The 25,342-nt window shown below is 44.3% G+C and overlaps 1 protein-coding gene across 1 annotated transcript in view; it reads right to left on the bottom strand.

The window, feature by feature from the left end:
* Positions 1-25,342, bottom strand: part of RASGRF1 (Ras protein specific guanine nucleotide releasing factor 1) — a 137,951-nt gene that overhangs the window by 91,755 nt on the left and 20,854 nt on the right. The window contains exon 2 of the mRNA XM_068274967.1: positions 18,021-18,127. Coding sequence (XP_068131068.1) covers positions 18,021-18,127 — 107 coding nt within the window. The remainder of the gene's footprint in view (positions 1-18,020; positions 18,128-25,342) is intronic.

Below are 25,342 nucleotides of genomic sequence, written 5' to 3'. Positions count from 1 at the left end.
CTAGCCTTAGGCATCCTAGGCTGCTAGGGGAGGGAGACACATGTATTTTATTCAGACATGCCTCAGGCCTGAGATACTCATTCTACCTAATAAGACACAAGGGGCTTGATTCACAAAAGAGTGCTAACTGTCAGCACGGCCGTTTTCGCGCGAATTTTCACATTGCGCGCGCTCGCTAATTTTCGTGCGAAACGGTAACGTTTTCGTGCGCAAACGCGAATTTCCGTGCGAAAACGATAGCGATTCAGCGCGAAAATTCGCATTTGCGCGCGAAAATGTTATCGTTTTGTGCAAAAATTCACGAGTGCGTGCAATGCGAAAATTTGCGCAAAAACGGCCGTGCTAACAGTTAGCACTCTTTTGTGAATCAAGCCCAAGGTGTTGGGGCCACCTGTATATGTATGCCGCTGCACTGCGCTGTACACTGGCTGTCATAGTGAGGTGCGGGTCAAGGCTTTGCACAAGCAGGGGGCCGCGGGCATGTGTGTATGCACGCGGGGGACACGGCTGTGCATGTGATGTGGCTTTGTGTGCAGTGGGTCGCGGGCATCGGTTCCCTACCACTGTCATTCAACAGGTTATAGGACTAGTAATATATATAGAATTGATTTAAATATGGCCCCTGCTGTGTCCCCCTGCACTCAATGTTCATATAATGCGGTGACCTATATAACATATATTTGATTGCGCTTACACTCAATGTTCAATTATCATTGATGCGAAGACCTACTGTATGAATGATTAAACTTTGAGCGCAAGCGCAGGGAGTGTACTTGAATGCAATATATATGATGTAGGTCACCTCATTATATATTGAATATATAATACTAATATGGTGACCTATACTGAATATAGAATGTGGGGGGTGCTATCCAGAAATTTTTGGGTGTTATTATTGATCATCTGCTAGTTATTTTAGGTACATGTACTCAATCACTTTCAATCATGAGCTCATATGGTTTACTATAATTTATACAAAAAACCCCCCAAAAAACTGGAGAGGTGTCCTAACCTGTAGCAAGCAATTAGGCCTAGTGCACACCTGAGCGGTTCGGCTGCGGTTTGCGATCCGCTTGCGGCTGCGGATACGCTTGGGTAATGTATTTCAATGGGCTGGTGCACACCAGAGCGGGAGGTGTTTTGCAGAAACGCATACTCCCGGGCTGCTGCAGATTTTGGATTGCGGAGGCGTTTCTGCTTCATGTTAAGTATAGGAAAAACGCAAACCGCTCTGAAAAACGGTATTTCAGAGCGCTTTGCCAGGCGTTTTTTGTTACAGTAGCTGTTCAGTAACAGCTTTACTGTAACAATACATGAAATCTACTACACCATAAACTCTTCACAAAACTGCAAAATGCTAGCTGAAACGCTACAGAAAAATAAGAAAAAGCGTTTCAAAATCTGCTAGCATTTTGCAGATCTGCTAGCGGTTTTAATTTCAATAATTTTTATTGACACTTTTCTTTTAAACATGGGTTGGCAGTTACAGTTACATATATCATCCAAATGATGTTTTAACGGTTTGTGCACCAGGCCTTACAATGTATCTTTTTTAGTCTGATCTTGTTTGCAGGTGGTTACTGCACTTTATATATCCCCAGTGCATGAACGCACTAGCACTGCTTAACTCGGTAAGCTGATTTTACATCCAGTCCAGTAAAACCTGGGTTATCCAATCTGCCAACGTAAGCGGCTGGCTGGAGGGGTGAAAACAGGAGTGGCACATGAGGAGATGCCTTCGGCATTGCTAATTCTTTTAGTGGCTTATGAGACAATCTTTTTCCCTGTCAGCCAAGTAATCTGCTCTGATGGAGCACCTGTTACAAGAGCACAGCCCAGCTTCACACTGTAGGATGGTAGTTTTTGCTGCAATGGACATTTGTGAGGAGTCTTAAAACTGAACTTCTGGCTCGTTGTTTTGTTTTTATATGAAAAACACACACATATTCCCAGGATTCCAGTTCTGCATAACAATATAGAAAGTGTAATGCAGGCAGTGCCGGATTTCTGGAAAGGCCACTTGGGTGGCTGCAGCCCAGGGGAGCACCTGAACATGAAAAAGGGGTTGCTACATAAGAGGAGGGGAAAATGGGAAGCAACGCATGAAAAATGGAAACTAATACTCAAGAGAGCTGTTCAAGAAAGAAAGGGGCTGCTGTACATGGATGTTACACATGGAAGACAGAGCTGCCCATTGAATAGGAGGGACGCTGCCCCACATGAAAGGGGAGCCAAAATAAATTTGGCCTAGGGGCACAAAAACTATCATTACGGCCATGAATGCTAGAACCTCTTATCAGAAGTATTTCTGTCAGCCAGGACTCAGGAGACTGCTCTTTTTTTCATTCCCATTAGGAAGCTGAGGTCTGGTCTCCTACAGGTAAAGGTAGAATTTAAAGTTGCCCATTAACAATCCAATTTACTGAATGACTGTGATCGGAAACAATCGTTCATCGAACCACCAACAGAGAAAAATCCGGTCATAATAAAATAATTAAACAATGAATAAAACACTGCGCTTAATATAGTGTGTTCAGAGTGTTCATCCGGTGGTGCGCTTGTCTTCTAAATTACAAACAAATTATTAAATCAAAGCGCACAAGTGCAAGCCGATAACACTACTGCTATCAGTTCACAATAATTGCAAAACAAGGTATCCTTTGGGCAAGTTTCTGTGAGTCCATCCGACAGGGATGTCTTGCTTAGCTGAGTCACCTCCACCACACCCAGAAGATGGAGAACTCACAGTTATGATGTGACCCTCTACTAGATTGGGTCATCAGCTCTTGCGTGGCAATCAAGGCTTCCAACTGCCTCTAATGGACTCTTCAGCCACTTTATCTTCCCAATTGTGGTGCTATCCTGGTTTACCACCATTCACCTCAAATTACAAGCCAAAAAAGCTCACATAGTGTAAAACCGTCCCCTGACGAGTCACAGGAAGTGATGAAACCGGTAGGGCCGGAAGTGCAGATGTGGAACGCAAGGGAGCCAGCGTGGAGCGGCGTCTCTGGTAGAATGGTGGGACACGGCACACCAGAAGCCAGCCAGATGGCCCAAGATTGGTGTAGAGCCAGTTAAAACTCTGCGCTACTTGACAAGTCATTGACATGTGAGTGTTCCATTGAAATTTTAAATAAACTTGTGACACGGTTTTACAGTATGGGAGCTTTTTTGGTTTGTAATTTGAGGTGAATGGTGAACCAGGATAGCACTACAATTGGGAAGATAAAGTGGCTGGAGAGTCCATTAGAGGCAGGGGGAGGCCTTGATTGCCCCGCAAGCGCCGACGACCAAATCTAGTAGAGGGTCACATCATAACAGTGAGTGCTCCATCTTCTGGGTGTGGCGGAGGTGACTCAGCTAAGCAAGACATCCCTGTCCGATGGATTAACAGAAACTTGCCCAAAGGATACCTTGTTTTGCAATCAATGTGAACTGATATCAGTAGTGTTATCGGCTTGCACTTGTGCGCTTTGATTTAAGAATAAAAGAATTGTTCCACAATTCAGATCGATAGAACGATTGATAAAGAGATTGTTCGTTTGTCACAGCATCTTTTCTTTCTCATGGAAGTTACACACTCAATCCAATGTTCACCTCATGGGATATAGTACTATAAACTCAGTGCTCAAGTCCCAGCAAATGCGCCTGAATATACAATGTATGACCAATTCTGATACAGTAAACTTCTTTTACTGGTCCCTTGGAGTTTACTTACCTGGGGCCTCTTCCAGCCCCTACAAGTCATGTGTGTCCCTCGACACAGCTGCAGTCTTCTCACGTCTCTCACTGGCAGCCTCTGAAGATCGCTGATGATTTAGCGTCTTCTATGTATGTGACTTTCTACATCTGCACACGATTCTCAAATTGCATCTACCTGTGTATGTGACTTTCTACATCTGCACACGATTCTCAAATTGCATCTACCTGTGTATGTGACTTTCTACATCTGCACACGATTCTCAAATTGCATCTACCTGTGTATGTGACTTTCTACATCTGCACACGATTCTCAAATTGCATCTACCTGTGTATGTGACTTTCTACATCTGCACACGATTCTCAAATTGCATCTACCTGTGTATGTGACTTTCTACATCTGCACACGATTCTCAAATTGCATCTACCTGTGTATGTGACTTAATTATTTTTTCTGATCTGCCCTTACTCTAATATCTAAATTGCTTGCATTTACCTGTATCCCCCCCCCCCCCCCCCCCCCCAAGCTATTGTTATCTTACTGTCTGCTTGATTCACACCTCTTTATCCACCCAGCTCTAAGTATTTGCATAGTCCACCCCCATGCTGGTCAACTTCCTGTCCAGCTCACAGCTGATTGTAGTGGAGGCTAATGGTCTCTAGACCAATCTTATTCAAACATTAGGGCTGTGTGGATGTTCATAAGGATGCTGTGTAATCGGCTTTGACGATTGTCGGCTCGCATTTTAAGGATCGCTTTAAGGATCTTACTAATTGAATTTACCAGAATTCACCAGCAATCCAGCAGCATTAAGCAGTCACTAAGGTATTTGCATTATTTACAACTTTAAACACTGCCAAACATCTCGGCCTACACAAACCATCTCTCCCTACTCTCAAACTCCATGACTCCTCCACCTTTCTGCACACCTCTTCCTCCACTATCTACATATCACAATATGCTCTTCCTCCACCTGCTCCTTCACCACCTAGTCCTCAATAAGGTCACCTTATGTAACTCTACCCTCCCATTTTACCCTCCAACCCCACGCAACTCCCATACCACTTCATCACTGACTCCATGCACACCCCACTCTAAACATGTCTCCACCCCCCTCACAGTTCCTTCCCGCACCCACACTCACTCCCTCTCCTCCCTCATTCCCATCCAGACCTCTCACAAGCACACCACCCCTCTCTCCTGCGCCCTCTGGAATGCTAGATCAGTCCGCAACAAACTCACTGAAATCCATGACCTTTTCCTCTCCAACTCCCTCACCCTCCTTGCCCTCACAGAGACATGGCTCACCCCCTCTGACTCTGCTGCAGCAGCGGCCCTCTCCTATGGGGGACTTCACCTCAGTCACACCCCCAGACCAGAAAACAGGTCTGGGGGAGGGGTGGGTCTGCTCCTCTCCCCGTCCTGCACTTTCCGTGTCCTCACGCCACCCCCTTCTTTAAACTTTACATCCTTTGAGACACATGTTATCCGCCTCTACCATCCCCTTCCAGCAGTCATCGCAGTCCTTTACCGCCCCCCATCCACCTCCATTAAACAATTCCTGGACAACCTGGCCTCTTGGCTCCCACACATCCTCTCCTCTGACCTCCCCACAATCATACTTGGGGACTTCAACATACCCATGGACAGTCCTTACTCCCCTGAAGCCTCTCAACTGCTCTCCCTCACTACTTCCCTTGGCCTCTCCCAACACACCAATTCCCCCACCCACCGCGCTGGCCACACTCTCGACCTGATTCTCTCAAAATCAGCCACCCTCCCCAACCTGGACATCACACCCTTCCCCCTCTCCGACCATCACCTTCTCACTTTCTCCATCTCCCCATCATCCTCCCCCAACCCTCCTCCACCCTCAGGTCGTTGGCAGAGAGATTTGCATAACCTAGACCCAACTGCACTAGCCAACCCCCTCCACTCCCTCTCATCCACCCTCCCTAACGTTACCTGCCCAAACCAAGCTGTGGCCAAATACAACCAGGCCCTTTCAGCAGCCCTAGACATTGCTGCACCCCCCACATTCCGCCCCAGCCGTCCCATCAACCCCCAGCCCTGGCACAATGCACACACTCGCAACCTCCAAAAACAGACACGCACCTACGAACGCAAATGGAGGAAATCCCGCAGCAACTCCGACTTCTTGGCGTACAAGGCCAACCTGCAGCTGTTCTATACCGCATTAACTGATGCTAAACAAAAATACTTTGCTGCCTTGATCGGATCCCAAGCCTCCAACCCTCGGCGCCTCTTCGCCACCTTCAACTCCCTCCTTAACCCCACCACTCCTCCCCCCACCTCCGCCCTCTCAGCCACTGATCTGTCCACCCACTTTACCGACAAAATAGCCAGCATCCGACGGGAAATCTCATGCCTCCACTCCACCACCTCTTCCTCCCCCACCAATACCTATTCCCCACCCCACCCTCCACTCACTGCCTTTACTCCTATCACAGAGGACCAAGTCAGCCGTCTCCTAGCCACTTCTCCTGCCACCTCCAGCCCCCTAGACCCTGTGCCATCCAAATCCCTCCGTCCTCACTTCCCTGTTCTGGCTCCTGTCCTCACCACTCTGTTTAACCTCTCCCTCTCTACGGGTACCTTCCCCTCTGACTTCAAACAGGCCACTGTACTTCCCCTACTTAAAAAACCCTCACTAGACCCCTCACTTCCATCCAGCTACCGTCCTATCTCCTTACTCCCTTTTGCATCTAAACTCCTAGAGCGTTTAGTCCACCAACGCATGACCCATTACCTTGACTCCAACTCCTTATTTGATCCCCTACAATCAGGATTTCGGCCAGGTCACTCCACCGAGACTGCCCTCACCAAGGTCGTCAATGACCTCACGCTTGCCAAGGCCGAAGGAAAATACACTATCCTTCTCCTCCTAGACCTCTCATCTGCATTCGACACTGTTGATCACTCCCTGCTACTCCAGTCACTGCAATCTGTGGGTATCCAAGACCGTGCCCTAGCATGGTTTTCCTCCTACCTCTCAAATCGCTCCTTCAAGACCTCCTTCAATGGTTCCTCCTCAACCTCCTTCTCACTTTCAGTTGGGGTCCCCCAAGGCTCTGTTCTTGGTCCCCTGCTGTTTTCCATTTACACCGCCTCCATAGGAAAACTCATCTCCTCTCTGGGTTTCAACTATCACCTATATGCAGATGACACCCAGATTTACCTCCATACCACTGACCTCTCCACCACCACCATGGAGAAGGTATCCTCTGGTCTCTCAGCTATTTCATCGTGGATGTCTGCCAGGTTCCTAAAATTAAACCTGGATAAGACTGAGCTCCTAATCTTCCCGCCCCGTGCTGCTTCACCCCCCACTGACCTCTATGTCACTGTCAATGGCACAATCATTCATCCAACCACACAAGCCCGCTGCCTGGGTGTCACCCTAGACTCGGCCCTCTCCTTCACCTCCCACATCCAAACCGTAGCTAGAGCCTGCTATTTCCACTTACGCAACATCTCCAAGATCCGGCCTTTCCTGACCCCAGACACTACCAAACTCCTTGTCCATGCCCTCATCATCTCCCGCCTGGACTACTGCAACTCCCTCTTGTCAGGCCTTCCTCAAAACCGCATCGCCCCCCTAAAATCCATCATGAACGCAGCAGCCAGACTCATCTACTCCTCCCACCGCTCTGTCTCCACAACTCCCCTACGCAAATCCCTTCATTGGCTTCCAATTCACTTCAGAATCAACTTTAAAATCCTATGTTTGGCATACAAATCCTTACACAAGTCCTGCCCAACCTACATCTCTGACCTGGTCAGCAGATATACACCTGGCCGCCCACTTCGCTCCTCCAACGACCTCCTCTTAACCACCCCACGCATCTCGCACTCCCATGCCAGACTGCAGGACTTCACTAGAGCTGCCCCTATCCTGTGGAACTCTCTCCCGCTGCCCATCAGGCTTGCTCCCACCTTCAACACCTTCAAAAAAGCACTCAAAACTCACTTCTTCAAGGAGGCCTACATCAACTCGACACTACCCTAATCCTTTCTGCCAATAACTTCTTGATGCACCCCCTCCTTTTGTGTCACCAGCCCCTCCCTCTAGATTGTAAGCCTTTGGCAGGGCCCTCTTCCCTTGTGTATCATACTTGACTGTGTGCACTTTACCCAGAATTTGGAACTGGTAATTTTTTACCACTACCATTCCAGTTTATGATCTGGCATTGTACTATTATCTGCATTGTGTTGTGTATCTTATTGCTATTACCTGTATTGTTGTATCTATGGTCCGTTACCTGTATTGTTCTGTCAACCCTGTTATCATTGTCTGTAAGCCTATTTATTGTACAGCGCTGCGTAATATGTTGGCGCTATATAAATCTAATAAATAATAATAATAATAATAATATGCACTGCAGGCTTGCATCCGCGCCACATGCTAGGGCGCCTGCATCATCGGGAGTGTAAGACGCCTGCAGAACACTCCCAATGATGGTGTGTGCGCAGTGGCGTAGCTAAGGAGCTGTGGGCCCCGATGCAAGTTTTACATGGGCCCCCCCCCCCCCCCCCCAAGCACTCTATACATAACAATGGATACGGTGCACCAAAACCTGCCAATGGCAACCACAGTGTCTGAGGTGCAAGAAAAGGATGGGGAACAGTGTGTTATTGATTACCACTATTCAATGTATCTATAGAAATGATTATTATGAGCACAGGACCAATAGAAAGCTAATACTGCAGTTGAGGGAGGGCCCTTCGGGGCCCCTCTGGCCCAAGGGCCCCGATGCGGTCGCTACCGCTGCAACCCCTATCGCTACGCCCCTGTGTGTGCGCATAAACGTGCATGTGCAGTAGACACCGACCAAATGGGGAGCCATCGGTGATCTTCAGAGGCTGCCAGTGGGAGACGGGAGAAAACCGGACCTGCAACGAGGGACATACATGACTTGTAGGGGCTGGAAAAAGCCCCCGGTAAGTATAGTTTTATTTCCTCACCTTGCTTGACCTTTAAAGGGATTCTACTGTACCTAAACCCTCATACACACGTACAAGGACTGTAGCCCCACAAGGATTGGGACTAGATCCCTCAGATAAGGCCGAGTCTCTACAGATGCATCACTTGCCTGCAGACTAGCGACGCATTCTGCTGCTATGGAGGAAGAAGCAGGGCCAATGGCACAGGGCATGAGTGGAGTAGGAGAACAATCCCCTTGGCTGTGCTTGAGTAAGACGTTCTACCAGACAGATCACTCGCTGATGCATCCAGGGGGACTGGGGGCCACTGTAAATATGCTAGATTCTTTAACCATTCAATCTGTGAACAAGGCTTTAATGATTCTGGAAACAGAACCAACCAACTACTGAAAGATGGAAAAGTAAATTTTGCAAAGAAATTATGTGCAGCCTCCACTCAAAACCCCTAAGTTACATAATTATTATAACTGAGGAGGTCAAGGCTCAACTACTCAAATTAGATAAGAAAAATAACATTTATATTGCAACCAGCAGCCTTGCCCAAATACTCCTTACTGTTTTATGTACTGGCTTGAGCTGGAATCTGAACCCTGGTCATAGGCTCGAAACCCTTCATCAAAATCAACAACCTTAACCAGTACGTTATCCAGCTGCTCTAACCCCAACCTGAATGCACACTGAAAGAGGAAGCTGAGAATGATGGCCAATTCAACTCTCAATTTAAATGTATTTAAAACAAAATATTGGAATATACCAACAAGGTGAGAAGATCAAAATGTAAAAAGTGTAAGAACATACAGTACTTTAAGATTGCGTGGAAGGAAAGAGGATGTATAAACTGAATACTTCGCCTTATGGTGTCCATACATGGTACAATAAAAATGTTCGATTATCCCGTTTATTTGATCTAAATGATCAAATTGAATGAAAGTTGAAAATATTTTTTTTTTCGATCAAGAAATTTGAACGATTATCCCGTTTTTTCGAGGAAAAACAGATTGGACATGCTGGAAAAAAAACTTTATAGTCCATCTAACGGAATAATCGAATAAATTATCTAATCGAAAAACAATGAAAAATTGTACCATGTATGGCCACCTTTAGGCTAAACACACACCGTACAATCTTGGTTTGTACACATTTACCAAATCTATGTAGTATAAAGGCCAACAGATTGAAAATACTTTGTAAGAATTAGTTGGATAAGCTCTCATACTACATGAAAGTGGTAAGATTGAACAACCAAGATTGTATGGTGTGTGTTGAGCCTAATGGTGGCCACACATGTTACACTTTTTTTGTTTGGTTGTACCCCAATTTGATTAAAACGATCGATTGTTTAAAAAAATGGAGAGAAATTGTGATGATTTGCTCAGCTGCCTGTGCAGGCAGGCAGCCCTTTGACCATTGTGTAGGTTTGCATGCTGCAGGACTCTGGAAAGAAGCTTCTGTCAGTTTTGCAGCTTGTGCTTGCAGAGGAATTTGCATACGTTGTCATGCAAATTGCCTGACCACATTCATTGGAGGCGTGTATTATAAGTACTATGTCTTTCCAACAATGCTTCGCTGGTCATTTCCTTTCCATGGTCTGTTCCTGATGGACACTGCTGGAGTGTCAGCCATTGCTATCTAGTATAGTTAATTCCTGGGGGTTGCTTTAGGCTCCCCTTCTAGCCCAGTCAGGTTGTATTATCTGTATTGCCTGTTCTGTCTTGTCTTGCCTGTTGCCATTGTCCTGCCCCTATGGTGGTCGACAGGAAATGGTTCTGATCTCTGTTCTTGGAGTATAGCTGGTGCAGCGGTTGCTACCAGCTATCTCTTCTGTTCTGTTTCCTGGGATCGCGCTAGCTACTTTTCGCTAGCGCTGGGGATCCTTCTGTTCTGTCTCCTGGGATCGCGCTAGCTACTTTTCGCTAGCGCTGGGGATCCTTCTGTTCTGTCTTCTGGGATCGCGCTAGCTACTTTTCGCTAGCGCTGGGGATCCTTCTGTTCTGCTACTCTGTACCTGGATCACGCTAGCCACTTTTCGCTAGTGCTGTGGATCCTATCTCTCGTTTGTCCCTGTTTTCGTGTGTCTGTCTTGTCCACTACGCTTGCTGCAGGCTCGGTGAAGTAACCGTTAAGCAAGCGCTCGCGTCCTCTGTTTCATGTTTGTCTGTTAATGGTTAGTTAGGCGTGCTTGTCTCTATTGTGCTTATCACGTGGAGATCGCGCATAACCGCTTGCACTGTTGCGAATGAGTGCGGTGTTCGCGGTTAGCTAGCGTTTGTTATTTTCCGTATCTCCTTATTGTATTTGCTGTGCCTTTGCTACCCTCGTATTCTATTCTGATCTGCCTTGTGTCACGTCTGGCGATCGCACCTCTCGCGATCGCGTTCCTATTTCGTATCTGCTGTTGTGTGTGCGCGGTCGCGGGTGGCGACTGGATTGGCGCACACACATACAACCTGTCCCTTTGCTCAATCTCATTCGCAATCGCCTCTCTTGCGATTGCGTTCTGCGCTTCGTACAATTCCTGTCTGGCACTTGTGGAGGTACAGAGGATTGGTTCCTCTGCACTCCCCAGCGCCATCTGCCGACAGGAATTTCCCTCTACAGGTGCGTAGCACCTTTTGCTGGGTGCCTGCAAATATACGCTTGTGGAGGATTTCCGCCGTGTCAGCGCACGCGTTGTGCGCTGATCACGGAGAAAGTTCCACAATCGTTACAGAAATGTTTTCATTTTCAATCGATACATTCGACATGGTACAATAAAAAACATTTGATTATCCTGTTTATTCGATCTAATTGATCGAATCGAATGAAAGTTGAAAATATTTTTTTTTCGATCAAGAGAGTGACCATACATGGTTCAATTTTTCATTTTTTTTCGATTCGATAATTTAGTTTGATTATTCCGTTAGATCGAATATACAGATTTTTCCAACATGTCCGATCTGATTTTTATCGAAAAAACAGGATAATCGTTCGAATTTCTTGATCGAAAAAAAAAAATATTTTCAACTTTCATTCGATTCGATCATTTAGATCGAATAAATGGGATAATCGAACGTTTTTATTGTACCGTGTATGGCCACCATAAAACTGATCTGAAAAGTTGGAAAAATCAGATCAATTTAGTTAGAAATTGAATGGTGTGTGCCGGGTTGTATGAAAGTCATTCAACCAAATACATTTTAAGTTTACATTCAAGAATAATGGAACTTTATTTGTCAAAGTGACACATTAGATAGAATGTATTTCTTCACTGTAATAAATATAGTGTTGTTGTTTAAAATAAATGAGGAATAGACTTGTTAATGTAAGATACATTTTCTAAGGTTGGTTGTGTTGTGTTGCTTTATACATAGCAGTGATGACACAGAGCACCCATACACATGATATAAATGAAAATGTATACATTTTTTTCATTATAAATGAAATTGTGTATATTATTACATCTAATTTACAATCTTATGCATATAATTACATCTAATTTATAACTTGTTTTCGTTCGTTTTTGTCCTGATTGTGTCAAAATCGAACATACGTGTGTGGTACATTGGTTACAAGAGTCAAATTTTTCATTTGAATCGAAAAAATTATCAATATTGTCAAATAGAAAAAAAAAAAAGAAAATAAATTGTTCATCCAACTTGGCACAACATAGCTCACATTCCCCTTTTCAACTAAACCCCAGCCCTGGTGATCATGAACTGTTCAGAATACCGGTAAGGGATTTTGAATATGCTTCCTGACTCTGGTGTAACCAAATCAGCCTTCCCCATCTGCACACAGTTAAGTGCACTACAAACTTGAATCAGTCGCGGTCTCAGCGAATGCGCTGGCAGACACCATACAGACTCTCAGCTGGGAATCTCTATGATGTGACAGTAATCATCTAACAAAGCAATGTTGTCTAAATGGTAATATGTGATAGAAATATCTCTTCCCCCCGACTTTGCTACAAGGAGTTCTGCAACTATTTAGCCACAGAAATAATAACATTTTAAACAAATCTAGTGTAGGCAACTGTATCCCTTGCTTCTGTTTCAGTGCAGTGCGGGTTTTCTTTTGTACATGGCTAACAAGCATAAATATCATCCCCATCCTACGTTTTATGTGGAGCCTTAGAGCCGGTTCATATGGACGCTTGGCACGATTTCCGCTAAGCATCGGGGACTCGTCGGCTAAACGTTCCCAGTCAAGTGAATGAGAACATTTAGCATCACGTGGTTACCGCCGTTTACCGTAGATTGCGCAAATGCGGCATTCAGATCCCAATTTACCGCGTCATTTCAGGTGACCGAAGAAGCCGGGGTCGATCCACCGCCGCATCTTCATCTCCCTTTGCAGGGACGAAAACCACCGTTCGTGACGGGACGGCGACAGTTGCCGCAGGAAGCCTGGCGCCACCTCCCGAACGTGACGACGTAGAACGGAAGGCCGAAGGATGCCGTGAAGCGTCCATGTGAAGGGGGCTATACAAGTTTACGGAGCTGTAGGCAAGATTGTGCTTAGCAAGGAGTGCGTGTCTGTCTCACTCCGGCCAGTAGAGGCCACCATTTTCAGCGAGTGAGTAGAATATACTCCTATGTCAGTGGTTCCCAACCTTTTTAAAGTCGTGCCACATCACGGAAAATGCTCAGTTCTCCGCGACACATCACATATGTACAATAGAAAAATACTAATAATAACCACGAAATGGATGAAAGAGTGCATTATCCTGAATACACTTAAAAATGAAGCCTAGAACCTTTCAGGTATATTAATAAACACAATCAGTGGGACAGTTAGTAATGAGAACACCACTATTTCTGTATACGTGGCTTAACTTTTGACAAACAGACCCGGCCATAATTCCACCTCTATATTAATGAGCCAGGATCTAGTTTCTGATTTAACAGAGGTAGCTCCTAATCAGTGGACTCTACTGCCACTGGCACAGCAATTACTGCTGCTATTGGCACCATGGTAACTGTTGCTGCTGGCATAGTGATTGCTGCTGCTACTGGCATAAAGTTAACTGCTGCTGCTGCTGGCACAGTGATTGCTGCTGCTACTGGTACAATGGTAACTGCTGCTGCTGGTAAAGTGATACTGCTGCTAGTACTGGCACAAAGGTAACTGCTGCTGCTGCTGGCACAGTGACATTGCTGCTACTGGCACAATGGTAACTGCTGCTATTGGCACAAAGGTAACTGCTGCTGCTGGCACATAGATTACTGCTGCTACTGGCACAAAGGTAACTGCTGCTACTGGCACAATGGTAACTGCTGTTACTGGCACAATGGTAACTGCTGCTGCTGGCATAGTGATACTGCTGCTACTGGCACAATGGTAACTGCTGTTACTGGCACAATTGTAACTGCTGCTACTGGCACAAATGTAACTGCTGCTGCTGGCACAGAGATTGCTGCTGCTGATCAGATTTCTTATCATTTTTCTGATTGGATATCGATCAAAAAAGGTTTAAAAGGACATAGAAAGGGAAACATTTCTTTTATCAATATAGCCAGAAATAGGCAATATTTTCCAGCCTGTCCTATCTGCTTTCAATCAAGATTTAGATTGCCTTTGAGCTGGAATCGATCGCTGGCAATCAGTATTGGCAATATCACACCCAGTTTCCATATTCGGAAACCCGGCTAATGTCCTACACAGCCATTCAGCACCGTTAGCATGAGATACAATAATACAATACAATAACATTTCTATAGCGCTTTTCTCCCATAGGACTCAAGATAGAGTCACTAAGTCAACTTGCGTTCCACGTTGCGCTTCATGGGACTCCGTGGCTTGGTGCTGAATGACTGTGCACAGCGCTAGCCAGGTTTCCGAATATAGAAATCTGGATGCGAACAACAATCAGTAGGCTGTACAATTTTTTGCCCGAGCCAATCTTTTTTTCAATTGAAAGTATAATCTAAAATAAGAATTGCAAGGTGTGTACTCGCCATTATACCTGAATAGCTGAATCATAATGCTAAACCTCAACAATAACAAACTCATTCTACAGCATTAAGAATGATACACATAATTCCTGAATTGTTACTTCCATAGTTCTATACTGAAAGTCCACATAATTCATCCCTATCTGTCTTTCTTCCTCAACTGTCCTAGATTCAGGTCTTACATACAGTGATATATAAATAAATGTAATATTAAATTAATACAGAGCATTAGCATTTGATGTCCAACTTCTAAATGATTACAGTGCTAATATTGTAATCAGGCCCGGATTTACCTCACAGAAGCCTCTAGGCACAGATGTCATGGCGCCTTAGACTTCGCCCCTTCATGAACCTACAAACCCCGCCGAACCGCACTGCAAGTGTGCTGTCTGGCCCAGCTGTCACTTCTGCCTTATTTCTCCTGCTACAGGTGTCTCTTAGTATTACTTAGCCAGAAGTACCCTCAATATTAGGTAGCTAGAGGTGCCCCCAAGTATCAGGTAGCTAGAGGAACCTCAGTATTAAGTAGCTAGCCGTGCCCCTGACTAAAGGGAGATCTCGTCAGTGGAATGCTGAGAGCCGGGTGAGTAACATCTCATTTATACCCTCAGCAGGACTCTGCATAGGGTAGGAGGCAGGGAGGTACTTGGGGAGAAGAGTGAGCCGCCTCTCCATCATTAGGCGACTGTAGACACGTGCCTACAGTGCCTTATGATAAATCCGGCCCTGAAATTATAATGCAGAATTTTCTGATATGCAATGACTTCGAGCAACCAGTGTTAACATCTATGTGCATGAAAACATGCACTCCTCGTATTAACCCCTCATGGCTTACATGACCAGGAATGTGTGCAACACATGTAATTTCTTTCGTAAATATTTTTTGCAGAAGTTGGGTCCTCCCTATCTTCTCTGAAAGCTGTGAGGTAGGCACCAGAGGTGGAACTAATGGGAGAGCAGGCTCTGCAGCTGCACAAGGGCCCAGGACTGTGAGGGCCAAACTCCTTCCCTTGATACAGGACCTCCCCCTTCAGATCAGGGGTTGTGGTGGCCGCACTTGTTACATTCACTGACTGAAGGAATTACCGGGCTGAATAGCAGAGGATTCAGGCGGCGCAGGAGGACAGCGAGGGAGCAATCAGCCTGAAGGGAGCAATCAGCCTGAAGGTATGTATCATTGTTTTATATCCCCCTTCTCGGTACACTTTAAAGGTGGCCACACACCATACAATTAAAAGATCACATTTTTCACCAATTCAATCATTTCGACCAGTTGTCCCAAAAAAAAAAATCGAGAGCTTTTCTTTGTTTTCAATTGATAAATCTGATCGAATTTCCCATTTTTTTTTCGAGTTTTGGAGATTGGATATATTGGAAATTTCAGACTAACTTTATCAAGAATTGTATTGTGTGTGATGGATTGTCAATTACTTGATGTACAGCTGCAATAAATTTTTTCTGAGCTTTCAATTATTTTATTCATAATTGGCGAAACATTGAACATAGGTGTGTGGTACATTGGTCAGATTTTTGAATTGTTACAATCAGTTAGAAAAATTGATTGCTATTCTTGAATTGAACAGTTATTTAAAAAATTGTATGGTGTGTGGCCCCCTTAAGGCCCCTTGCACACTGGCCATGTTGCATCGCTCCGCGGTACTCTCCCCCGCCACAGTTAAAGGGACTCCGAGCACCTCTCATGGGCATGCCTTTCAGGCATGCCCGCCGCAAATTCCAGTGACGTACTTTCTGCCAGCAGGGAGTACGTCACTAACCAGGGGGTGGGCCTATGCATATGACCCTGTCACCTCATTTCTGCAGTGCGATGCGCATTGCACAAAACAAGTGTAAAACCAGCCTAAAAAGTATTTGACTGATAAACCGTGAAAATATCTCCTGAGAGAAAACCCAGGAGAAAAGTTAATTTAATAAGGGTCTATGGGCCTGATCCAATTCTCTTTTTCTCCTCAGTTTTCTCCTAGGAGATACTTTTTCATCTTCTGTTTAAACTAACTTTTCAGCTCCAAAAAGTGGGAGAAAACGTACTGTCAAATATTATTGAGTATTTTCTTGTTTGCTGGTGGCTTATAAGGAATCTTATTGATAAGATGTGGAAATGTTACCCAGGAGAAGATTTAGAAGAAAAAATGAATTGGACCAAGCCGTATGACTGCTTTGTGGATCAGGAAACCATCAGTACTGTATTCAGAACTCCCTGACTGCAAAATAATTTATAGACCTCAATAGGATCTGATAAATAGTATTGGATAAAACAAATGCACATACATTGATGAAGGCAAGAAGTAATGCTTTGTAATGGCTTGGGTCTGAGCACTAAGACTGCCTTTGAGCCTTACATTGGAGAGCAAGGGGTCTCTATAATGAGCTCGCCAAGGGCCCTGTCATCTGTACTTACATCACTGCTCCCAGGAGCGAATGTTTCGTCAGAGCGCATCTCTGTGACCCTCCGATGCTACCTTCTGATTAACCACCAGAGGGTATATTAAGCAGCAGTACTGCAGTTTGTGGCAAAGTGGTGAAACCCGAAATACAAATACCTCCCCAGGGAAAAGGGGGGAGGGGAGGTGGCTCTCTGACATCTTATTGCCTAGTGTGCACAACCAGCTAATTCAACAAATAATAAACAATACCGCATGCTCTAAAGAGGTTTAAAAGCAAACAAAAAAGTGCTGGTTATTAGGATGAAACTAAATAATGAGCTTACAGGGTAAATTCACAGTATGTTTGGAAACTTTATATTACGGTTCTGATCCAGTTCTGTATAATGCCTGCAGAAGAAACGTAACGTTTGGAAAGCTCGCAATAAACCATGTATAGTTAGCCATTAAAGGTATCACCGGAATCAACGTTTGTTGGTTTGATGTCTGTATTTTTATTATTATTTAGTATTTATAGAGCGTCATCATCTTATGCAGCGCTGTACAGAGAATATAGTCTTGTCACTAACTGTCCCTCAGAGGGGCTCACAATCTAGTCCCTACCACAGGCACATCACATGTCTATGTATGTATTGTGTAGTGCATGTATTGTAGTCTAGGGCCAATTTATCAGGAATCCAATTAACTTATCTGTATGTTTTTGGGGTGTGGGAGAAAATCGGAGTGCCCGGAGGAAACCCACGTAAACACGGTGAGAACATACGAACTCCTTGCAGATGTTGACCTGGCTGGGATTCGAACCAGGGACCTAGTGCTGCAAGGCGAGGGCGCTAACCACTATGCCACCATGCTGCCCACTACGCCAACGTGCTGCCCAAAATGTTGTGTTTTGATTAATTTTGCAATGTTTTTGGGATGCTAATGCGCATTATAGCATGGAAAGTACAGTCACCTTTATTATGAGATGTGAGCACACCATGCACACCCGCATGCCTTGTACTGTATCGCTGCACACTGTACCTGGCCCGCGAGATCGCTGCTATCCACTCATCGCAGTCCTTGGAGTCCTCTGTCCGCAGCTCTAGCGGCTTCTGATTCTCATGGTTAAAGTTGATAATGAAACAAAACTACAAGAAAACACACATTAAAGCTCGTTAATAAAATGCACATTGCCACATTGCCATTAACTATGTTATATAATATAATGTAAACATATCTATGCAATTTATAGTAAATATCTTATGAGTGTTAAGGTACCCATACATCTAACGATCAACCAATAGACAGATCTCTCTCTGATCAAATCCTATCGGAGAGAGATCTGTTGGAAGACATAAACCGCAGGCTGATTCCCTTTTGGCAATCGGCCTTGTGACATCACATTGTCACCTTTGGTCCTTGTCCCCCCTAATGTACATGTAACCTGCCCCCTCCCCCCCCCCCCCCCCCCCCAGTGCCACTGCATTCATATTTTAACCGTCCAGTGTCCGCCGATGTGTCTGCACTCCTCTTCCGCATCCATGCCCCATGTGTTTGCCAGAGTACTGCACAAAAGGCGCATGTGTGATGTCACACATGCGCCCCCACGTGCAATATGCTGGCAATCACATGGGGCACGAATCTGGAAGAGGAGTGCAACACAGTCGCGGATACCAGACAGATAAAGTATTAATGAAGTGGCACATGGAGGGGGAGGATACATGTACATTAGGGGGGACAGCCAGGGGCTTTCCATTTGCCGTTCGCAATTATCGCACGCATTTACCATCGCGTACCTGATTGAGGATGTCAGCCCGAGATTTTCCAGCATGTCCGATCCAAACATTGACCAATTTCAGCCCAAAATTGGTCGCATCGTCGATCAGGCATGCTTTTGGTGGCACCGATTTTCATCAGATTAGATATAATTATTAAATTGGGTGGTCAATCTATAGATGTATAGCCACCTTTAGTGTTGTTATACCGAAGTCTGGTTAACATCTTAAAATGAGCTTCTGATTATTGAGAAAATACACCTGCATGATTGATTATAGCCGTGATTTAAAATTGCTGTCACTCATAAGCAAAGCACCTGGCTAAAACAGTGGGGACATTTTAGAAGCACTGGGCCAGATTTATCAAAGCATTACCGACAGTTTTTTCTTCTAAAACTGTTCTAACCAGCAGAAGAACAGTTCTGCATGATAGTAAGAAGCTTCCCAAAGCCTAGGTAATAGCGGCAGTTTAGGGTGGATTTCTAGAGCTACACTACAGTTAAGAAAAGTGCAAATCCATTCCTTCACTGCTGCAGATTAAGAAGTGCTCATTAGCAGTTCTAAATATAGTGCGGGCAAGATGTGATTTGTGAAGGGCTCCTCCCCCCTCACTCAGAGCTTGCTGACAGCAGGTGTATTGGTTACCTCAGCAACAGCAATTCCCCTCACACACAGCACTGCCTGAGAGACCTTCCTAGCTCCTTCCATTCCTTACAGTTTAAGAAGGAATCTGCACTATCTAGTGATTTCTTAGGGTGCCTGAGACAGTTCTGCACGGATTTCTAAAAACCTCCTAATATTTTGTCTCAGACACTCTTGATAAATCTGGCCCACAGAGTAATATTTTTTGCTGTATATACTGTACTTGGCGTGACATGCCAGTATTTTAAAATGGAGATAAAATAAATAATGCACATATATTTTGTTGTCGACCAGCACCTTATTATTTAAGCACAAATATGCATACTGCACTTTCCAACCTATAATGTTTGTGCTTAGATGATTATGTTCTTAGATGATTTGTTCTTAGATGTCTTCTGGCATTAGCTGTGCCAAGTAGCCTCACTGTGGTAGTTACTGTACTATACCTACCTACCTACCAACTGTGCTATATCTGCCAGAGACTGTACTATAGGACATCTCATTATTGACTCTGTCCACGGGAGCACATAGCCTTACATGCCTGATCTCTGCATATGATTGTACCATAAAACATATATAAGTGCTCTACCAATTACTATACCACAGGACCTCTTATAGCTGCCCTCTGACAATGACTTAACCATATCATCTCGTAAAACACAGTTCACACTTGACATGAGCATTGTGTTGCAATTTACTGCAATGCTCATGTCTCCGGTGTATAATCTGTTGCAGTGTCCGCTGACGTTCTGGATAGGAGCTGTGCCTTTCACAGAATGAATGGCAACAGAACTTGCTGACTGGAAAAATGAGGGAAACAAGTCTTTGGTCTTTTCTGTAACACACAAAATGGAACAAATGTATGCGAACTGTTAAAATGAAAGGGGGAAAGTGGATATACTGTAGTCTGAAACCAGCCTTATATTTGTCCTTTACCAATTACTGCATCACACAGCCTCTATAGCTGTCTTCCACAAATGACTCAACTATGGTAGGAATTAAATTGTGAGCTCCTGTGAGGGGCATTTAGTCCAATAACTAAAGACTCTGTGAAAAATACTGAATAATAATTTAACACATCAGATTCCGACTTCACCTTCAAATTACAGTATATAATAATCCTAAGTACAGTATGTTTTACCACACGCTGAAATGTTATTGGATCTTTTTTTTTTTTTTTTTTTTTCAAATAAATACTTGAACAAACACAATATTTTTTGCTTCATTTCTTTGTTTTATTCATCTACTTTGAGGCTTTTTTTGAAAATCAGATGATGTTTAGATCAAAATCATATAAAAATACAGAAAATGTTAAGAGGTTCACAAACTTTCAAGTAGCACTGTATTTCAGTCCACCATCCTAAGAACACTGAATAACAACAGTATACAGCACGTGTTGTAAGAGAAAAGCCATCGCTATCTGTAACAAACTTGTCTACTGCTTGCTAATGACCACAAGGTTAAGTTAGAAGGTTATTGAAAAAATGTTCTATGGAAAGATGAGACAAAAACAAAACTTTTAGCAAGAAAACCCCAAGAAACGCAATAAGTATTGTGATAGGCAAACCCTACATACCGGGCCAAAAATTTGAACCCCTTACTGAAACATTCTGGGGAAGTATTGCGGTTTGGGCCTGCTTCACTGCCTCTAGATGAGGAGTGTCCAAACTTTTTAGGCTAAGGGCCATGTCGCCATTCTTGAAAGTCATAGGGGGCAAAACTAGTGAAAATAAACACAATTTTGCAGATTGCTGTTAGGTGCACTCAGAGGCGGCCTTAGAGTATGTGAGGCCTGGGGCGAGTGTCATATGCAGGGCCTAGAGCCATAAGTGTAGGCCATCTACCATACCACCATGCTCGTGGACTTGTGCACTTCCAATGCAATACGCCTTATTATTGTTTAAAAACAATAAAGTTTGTTAAAGGGCCAGGCCACTAAGCTAACTAATAAACTGGAGATGGGTACTAAGCTGGCTGGGGAGCTAGGGATGGGTACTAGGCTAGCTGGTGCACTACGGATGGGTACCAGGCTGGCTGAGGAGCTAAGGTTAGGTAGAAGCTGGCTGGGGAGCTTGGGATATATACAGGCTGGCTGGGGAGCTAGGGGTGTGTACCAGACTGGCTGGGGATGGGTGCGAGGCTGAATAGGGAGCTGGGGAACTCCCCATGCCTTTTCTGCATGACCACCAGGGGACAGGGTGATATGTCTTGTGTCTGTTGGCCTGACTTTGCTGGCTGACTCTGATTCGGTTGGTGGTATTGTAGAGTCTTTATCTGTTTAGCAAATTTCAAAATATGATGCTCCTGAGTCCTGTGAGAGGTTGATTGTCATAGACTCACAGTGGTCCGCACTGGGTCGGTGGTATTTTGCGCGCCCATGGACGGGAGTGCTATGCGCATGATGTAAATCATGATGTCAATGCGCAGGGCACTTTCGTCCGTGGGCACGCAATCAAGGATGGGGAAGAATGAGGCTCTCAGTGCAAGCGCAGTGGGCATGACTGCGGGGCCCCCTTCTGGTGCGCTTGCCTCCCCCCCCCCCCCCAAGGCCACCTCTGGGTGCACTATGTCTGTGACATTTTGTCAAATAAAACATTTCCATTAGACATAACCCAAATACCGTGTGCATTTAGCACAGTGGCAGCTACAAATCGGTGGCTGTTACTGCTGCTGGCATAGTGGTGGCTGCTGATAAGTGGCTGCTACTGCTACAGTGGTGGCTGATTACCTACAGGCAATCACAGGGGGAGGTGGAGTGGTGACACAATGTGGCCCCTGCATGCGGCAGATTTCTTCCCTGGGTGTTTACATTTAGCCTGCGAGCCGCGATCGGAGCTCCCCGCCATGAACTGACAGGAAACGTTTCAATGTAAATCCACTTGCAACCAGCCGCCGCCAATCGGTGTTAGCTGGTCGTTAAGTGGTTGAACAGCCAAGAAACAGTGAGAGACAACTTGAGAGAAGGTTTTACTGCAGGAAAGTTCAAGGGGTCATTATTTCTGCTTTGATTTATAGCTTAAAAGACAGTGTGGTTTTAAAACTGCAAATATGACAGAATGAATATTATAAAAATAAAGCTATATAAACTGAAAATAAAAATATAAGACTGTTTTCTTTGCTACTAATGTTCTATTCATTATCCGTACTACACATGCAAGTCATTATATCATACTTTTTTTTGCTTCAGGTTTGCTTTAGGTTGGAAGCCTGTTGTTAAACTACTCCCTTTCAGAATTCTCTGCAGATGTATACCAACTCTGTGCAGAAAATGAAGACTTCTTCAGCGAGATAGCAGGAAACCTCACAGCATGGGGCCATCTCAGTTATCCGCTGCATAGAACCTCATCAGAAACATATATGCCATGGATGATAAACCAAGACAGTGATAAAAGTAGTAGAGCTGAGCTGAGAGGAGTATCAGGGGCACCATAAATAGGCCACAGAGCCCCTACTGAAAAGCATACTGTGTGTGACCTAGTAAACCACCACCAGTAAACCATCATAGAGTCAACATTGAATACCTAGATTTCACAATGCTTTTCCCGAAGTAGACTGGCATGCTTAGAAGTAGACTGGCATGCTTAGAAAAATCCTTCAAAAACCTGGTCCAACTTACCACTCCTAAGCTAATGATGACACCCACCAGTGGTGTAGCTAAGGAGCTATGAGCCCCGGTGCAAGTTTTACATCCCCCCCCCCCCCACACACTTGATACTGTGCTCTAAATCCTGCCAAGGACAACAGTGTCAGAGGTGCATGAAGGCTAATTCAAAGCATTTGTGATCATTACAACCACAGGACCAATAAAGAGCTAATAGTGCAGTTGAGGGTGCAACCCCTATTGCTACGCCCGTCATCCAACTATATTTATTATTCAAACCTGCCGTGACAGAACCTACTCCACAAATAATTGCATGCTTAGCTTAGCTTCAGGAGTGGTTGAATGATAGCTGGGTGAAACTAAATACTGACAAAACTGAGGTTAATCCACGGAAGCCCACTAACATCCCTTAAGGTGTCCATACACTTACCGATATTCCCGCCGATAATCGTCGCGCAAACGTTGACCGAACGATCGATTTCCATATGAAATCGATTGTTCCCGTCGATTCCCGTCGTTCCTGTCCGTGCGGAAGATTTCGCTCGATTGCCGGCGGGTGGGAGTGCGTTGATAGCGGCGTTCGAATTGCCCAATGACCGACGCAATACAGCGGCAATACATTACCTGTTCCACCGGCGCGAGTCCCCTGGTCACCACTGCTCCGTCTCCGCGCTGGGCTCGGAGTCCGTGTGATAAATGAGGCCTGGGGACGGCTGCATGGGGACCCATGCAGCCGTCCCCAGGCCTCATTTATCACATTATCTAGGTGAGCCTCGCCATTCCTCACTCATGCTACTATATCTTATTCTACCTATCTTTTTTATCCTTTATTTCTAATTGTGCTATTACATCCTGCATCCTTCATCAATCTTTCACTGAATTTAATTCCTCTTACATTTTTCATTGGTAGCACATACAATTGTCCTTGTTGTTCACTATTACATTGTAGCACTATGCACCTTATTTGTTGTTAAGCCATTGCTCCTATTTAATATGCACTTTATGACTCCTGTTTGGTTTTTGATTGATGGATTTTAATTGTTAGCACTTATTTTGATGTAGCATCAGTCAGGCATTATTATTGATACAGCGTTGTGTTCTATATATTTACGCATATATAGGCGCGCTCCTCCCTACACATTGTGTGATTTAAAATTCAAATTTATTTAAATTAAATATCCATTTCTTTACCATATATTGATATTACTCTGATCTTCAGCTCACGTGATGTTTTGAGAGGGGTGAACTATCTAAACGCATCTTAATATTTTTGCTGTACATCTTATTGTTTGCGAGGCCACTTGTTTTATTGTCATTATTGGGGGCCTTATATAGGCCTGGATACGGCTTGCCTTGTTTTAAATGTTTTTAACCCATTTTTTTTGGCTTTAATAAAGATATATTTACTTCTTGATACCTTGGCCCAATTAGTGCTCATTTTTATTTTATATATAGCGGGGTTGCTTTTCTCTTGTTTCTAAATGTCTTATGTTGGGTCTGTGACCTTTTCCCCCTAATTTTATACATAACAAGCAATATTTATTGCTGAATTATGCGTGCTCGCTTTTTCTTCTGTTTTAAATATGGCTTACAGCTTATGAGAACCCCAAAATGAAAATCCCAGACCACTAGAATATTGTAAAAATGTTCCAATCAGCTCTAATCAGCTAATGAATCCAAAACACCTGCAAAGGGTTCCTATTTCATATATTAGTTTCACCTTTTAAGTTGAAGTACTGAAATAAATGCCCTTTGTGCACGATCTTCAAATGTTTCGAGTTTTACCTGTAGATAAATGCACCATGTACGCATTTAGAGAGTTTAGCCTGCCGAATTCCCCCTTATCTCTGACTATAATCACCACTGCAATTTGATCACTTCAGCTGTGTCAGCTCAGGACTCTCCTCTGAAACAGCAGAGTTGCTAATTTGTAAACACATGATGTTAACCCTGCTTCCATGAAAGCAGGAAGTCAAAACAGTTCAGGTTTATTGCAGGTTGTGTATCAGCTGTAACAAAGAAATGTTTTTCTTTAAAGGTTATTATGCTGTTGCTTATCTTTTTGAGCAGAGAGGAAGTTCTGAGTTCAGGTCCACTTTAAAGCTGTTTGGTAAAGAGGGATGCGCCAAATTCTCTCCAAACCGATGTACAGGAGAGATTAACGTTTGCTGCAGTTTTTGCGTTTCGTTTGCCATTTTTAAATTTTTTGCCAAACATTTCCACATCTTTGTGTGATCTTCCATTTTCACTGTGTAATTGCAATTGCAAATGGAAATCACAAGAAAATCACACTGTATAATTTGGTATGCAGTTTTGATTTTCTTGCACTTCCCATTGACTTTAAA

Source organism: Hyperolius riggenbachi, chromosome 3 (genome assembly GCF_040937935.1).
Source record: "Hyperolius riggenbachi isolate aHypRig1 chromosome 3, aHypRig1.pri, whole genome shotgun sequence".
Lineage (NCBI taxonomy): Eukaryota > Metazoa > Chordata > Amphibia > Anura > Hyperoliidae > Hyperolius > Hyperolius riggenbachi.
The sequence above is the reverse complement of the archived record's forward strand: the minus strand, read 5'-3'. Positions and strand labels throughout refer to the sequence as shown.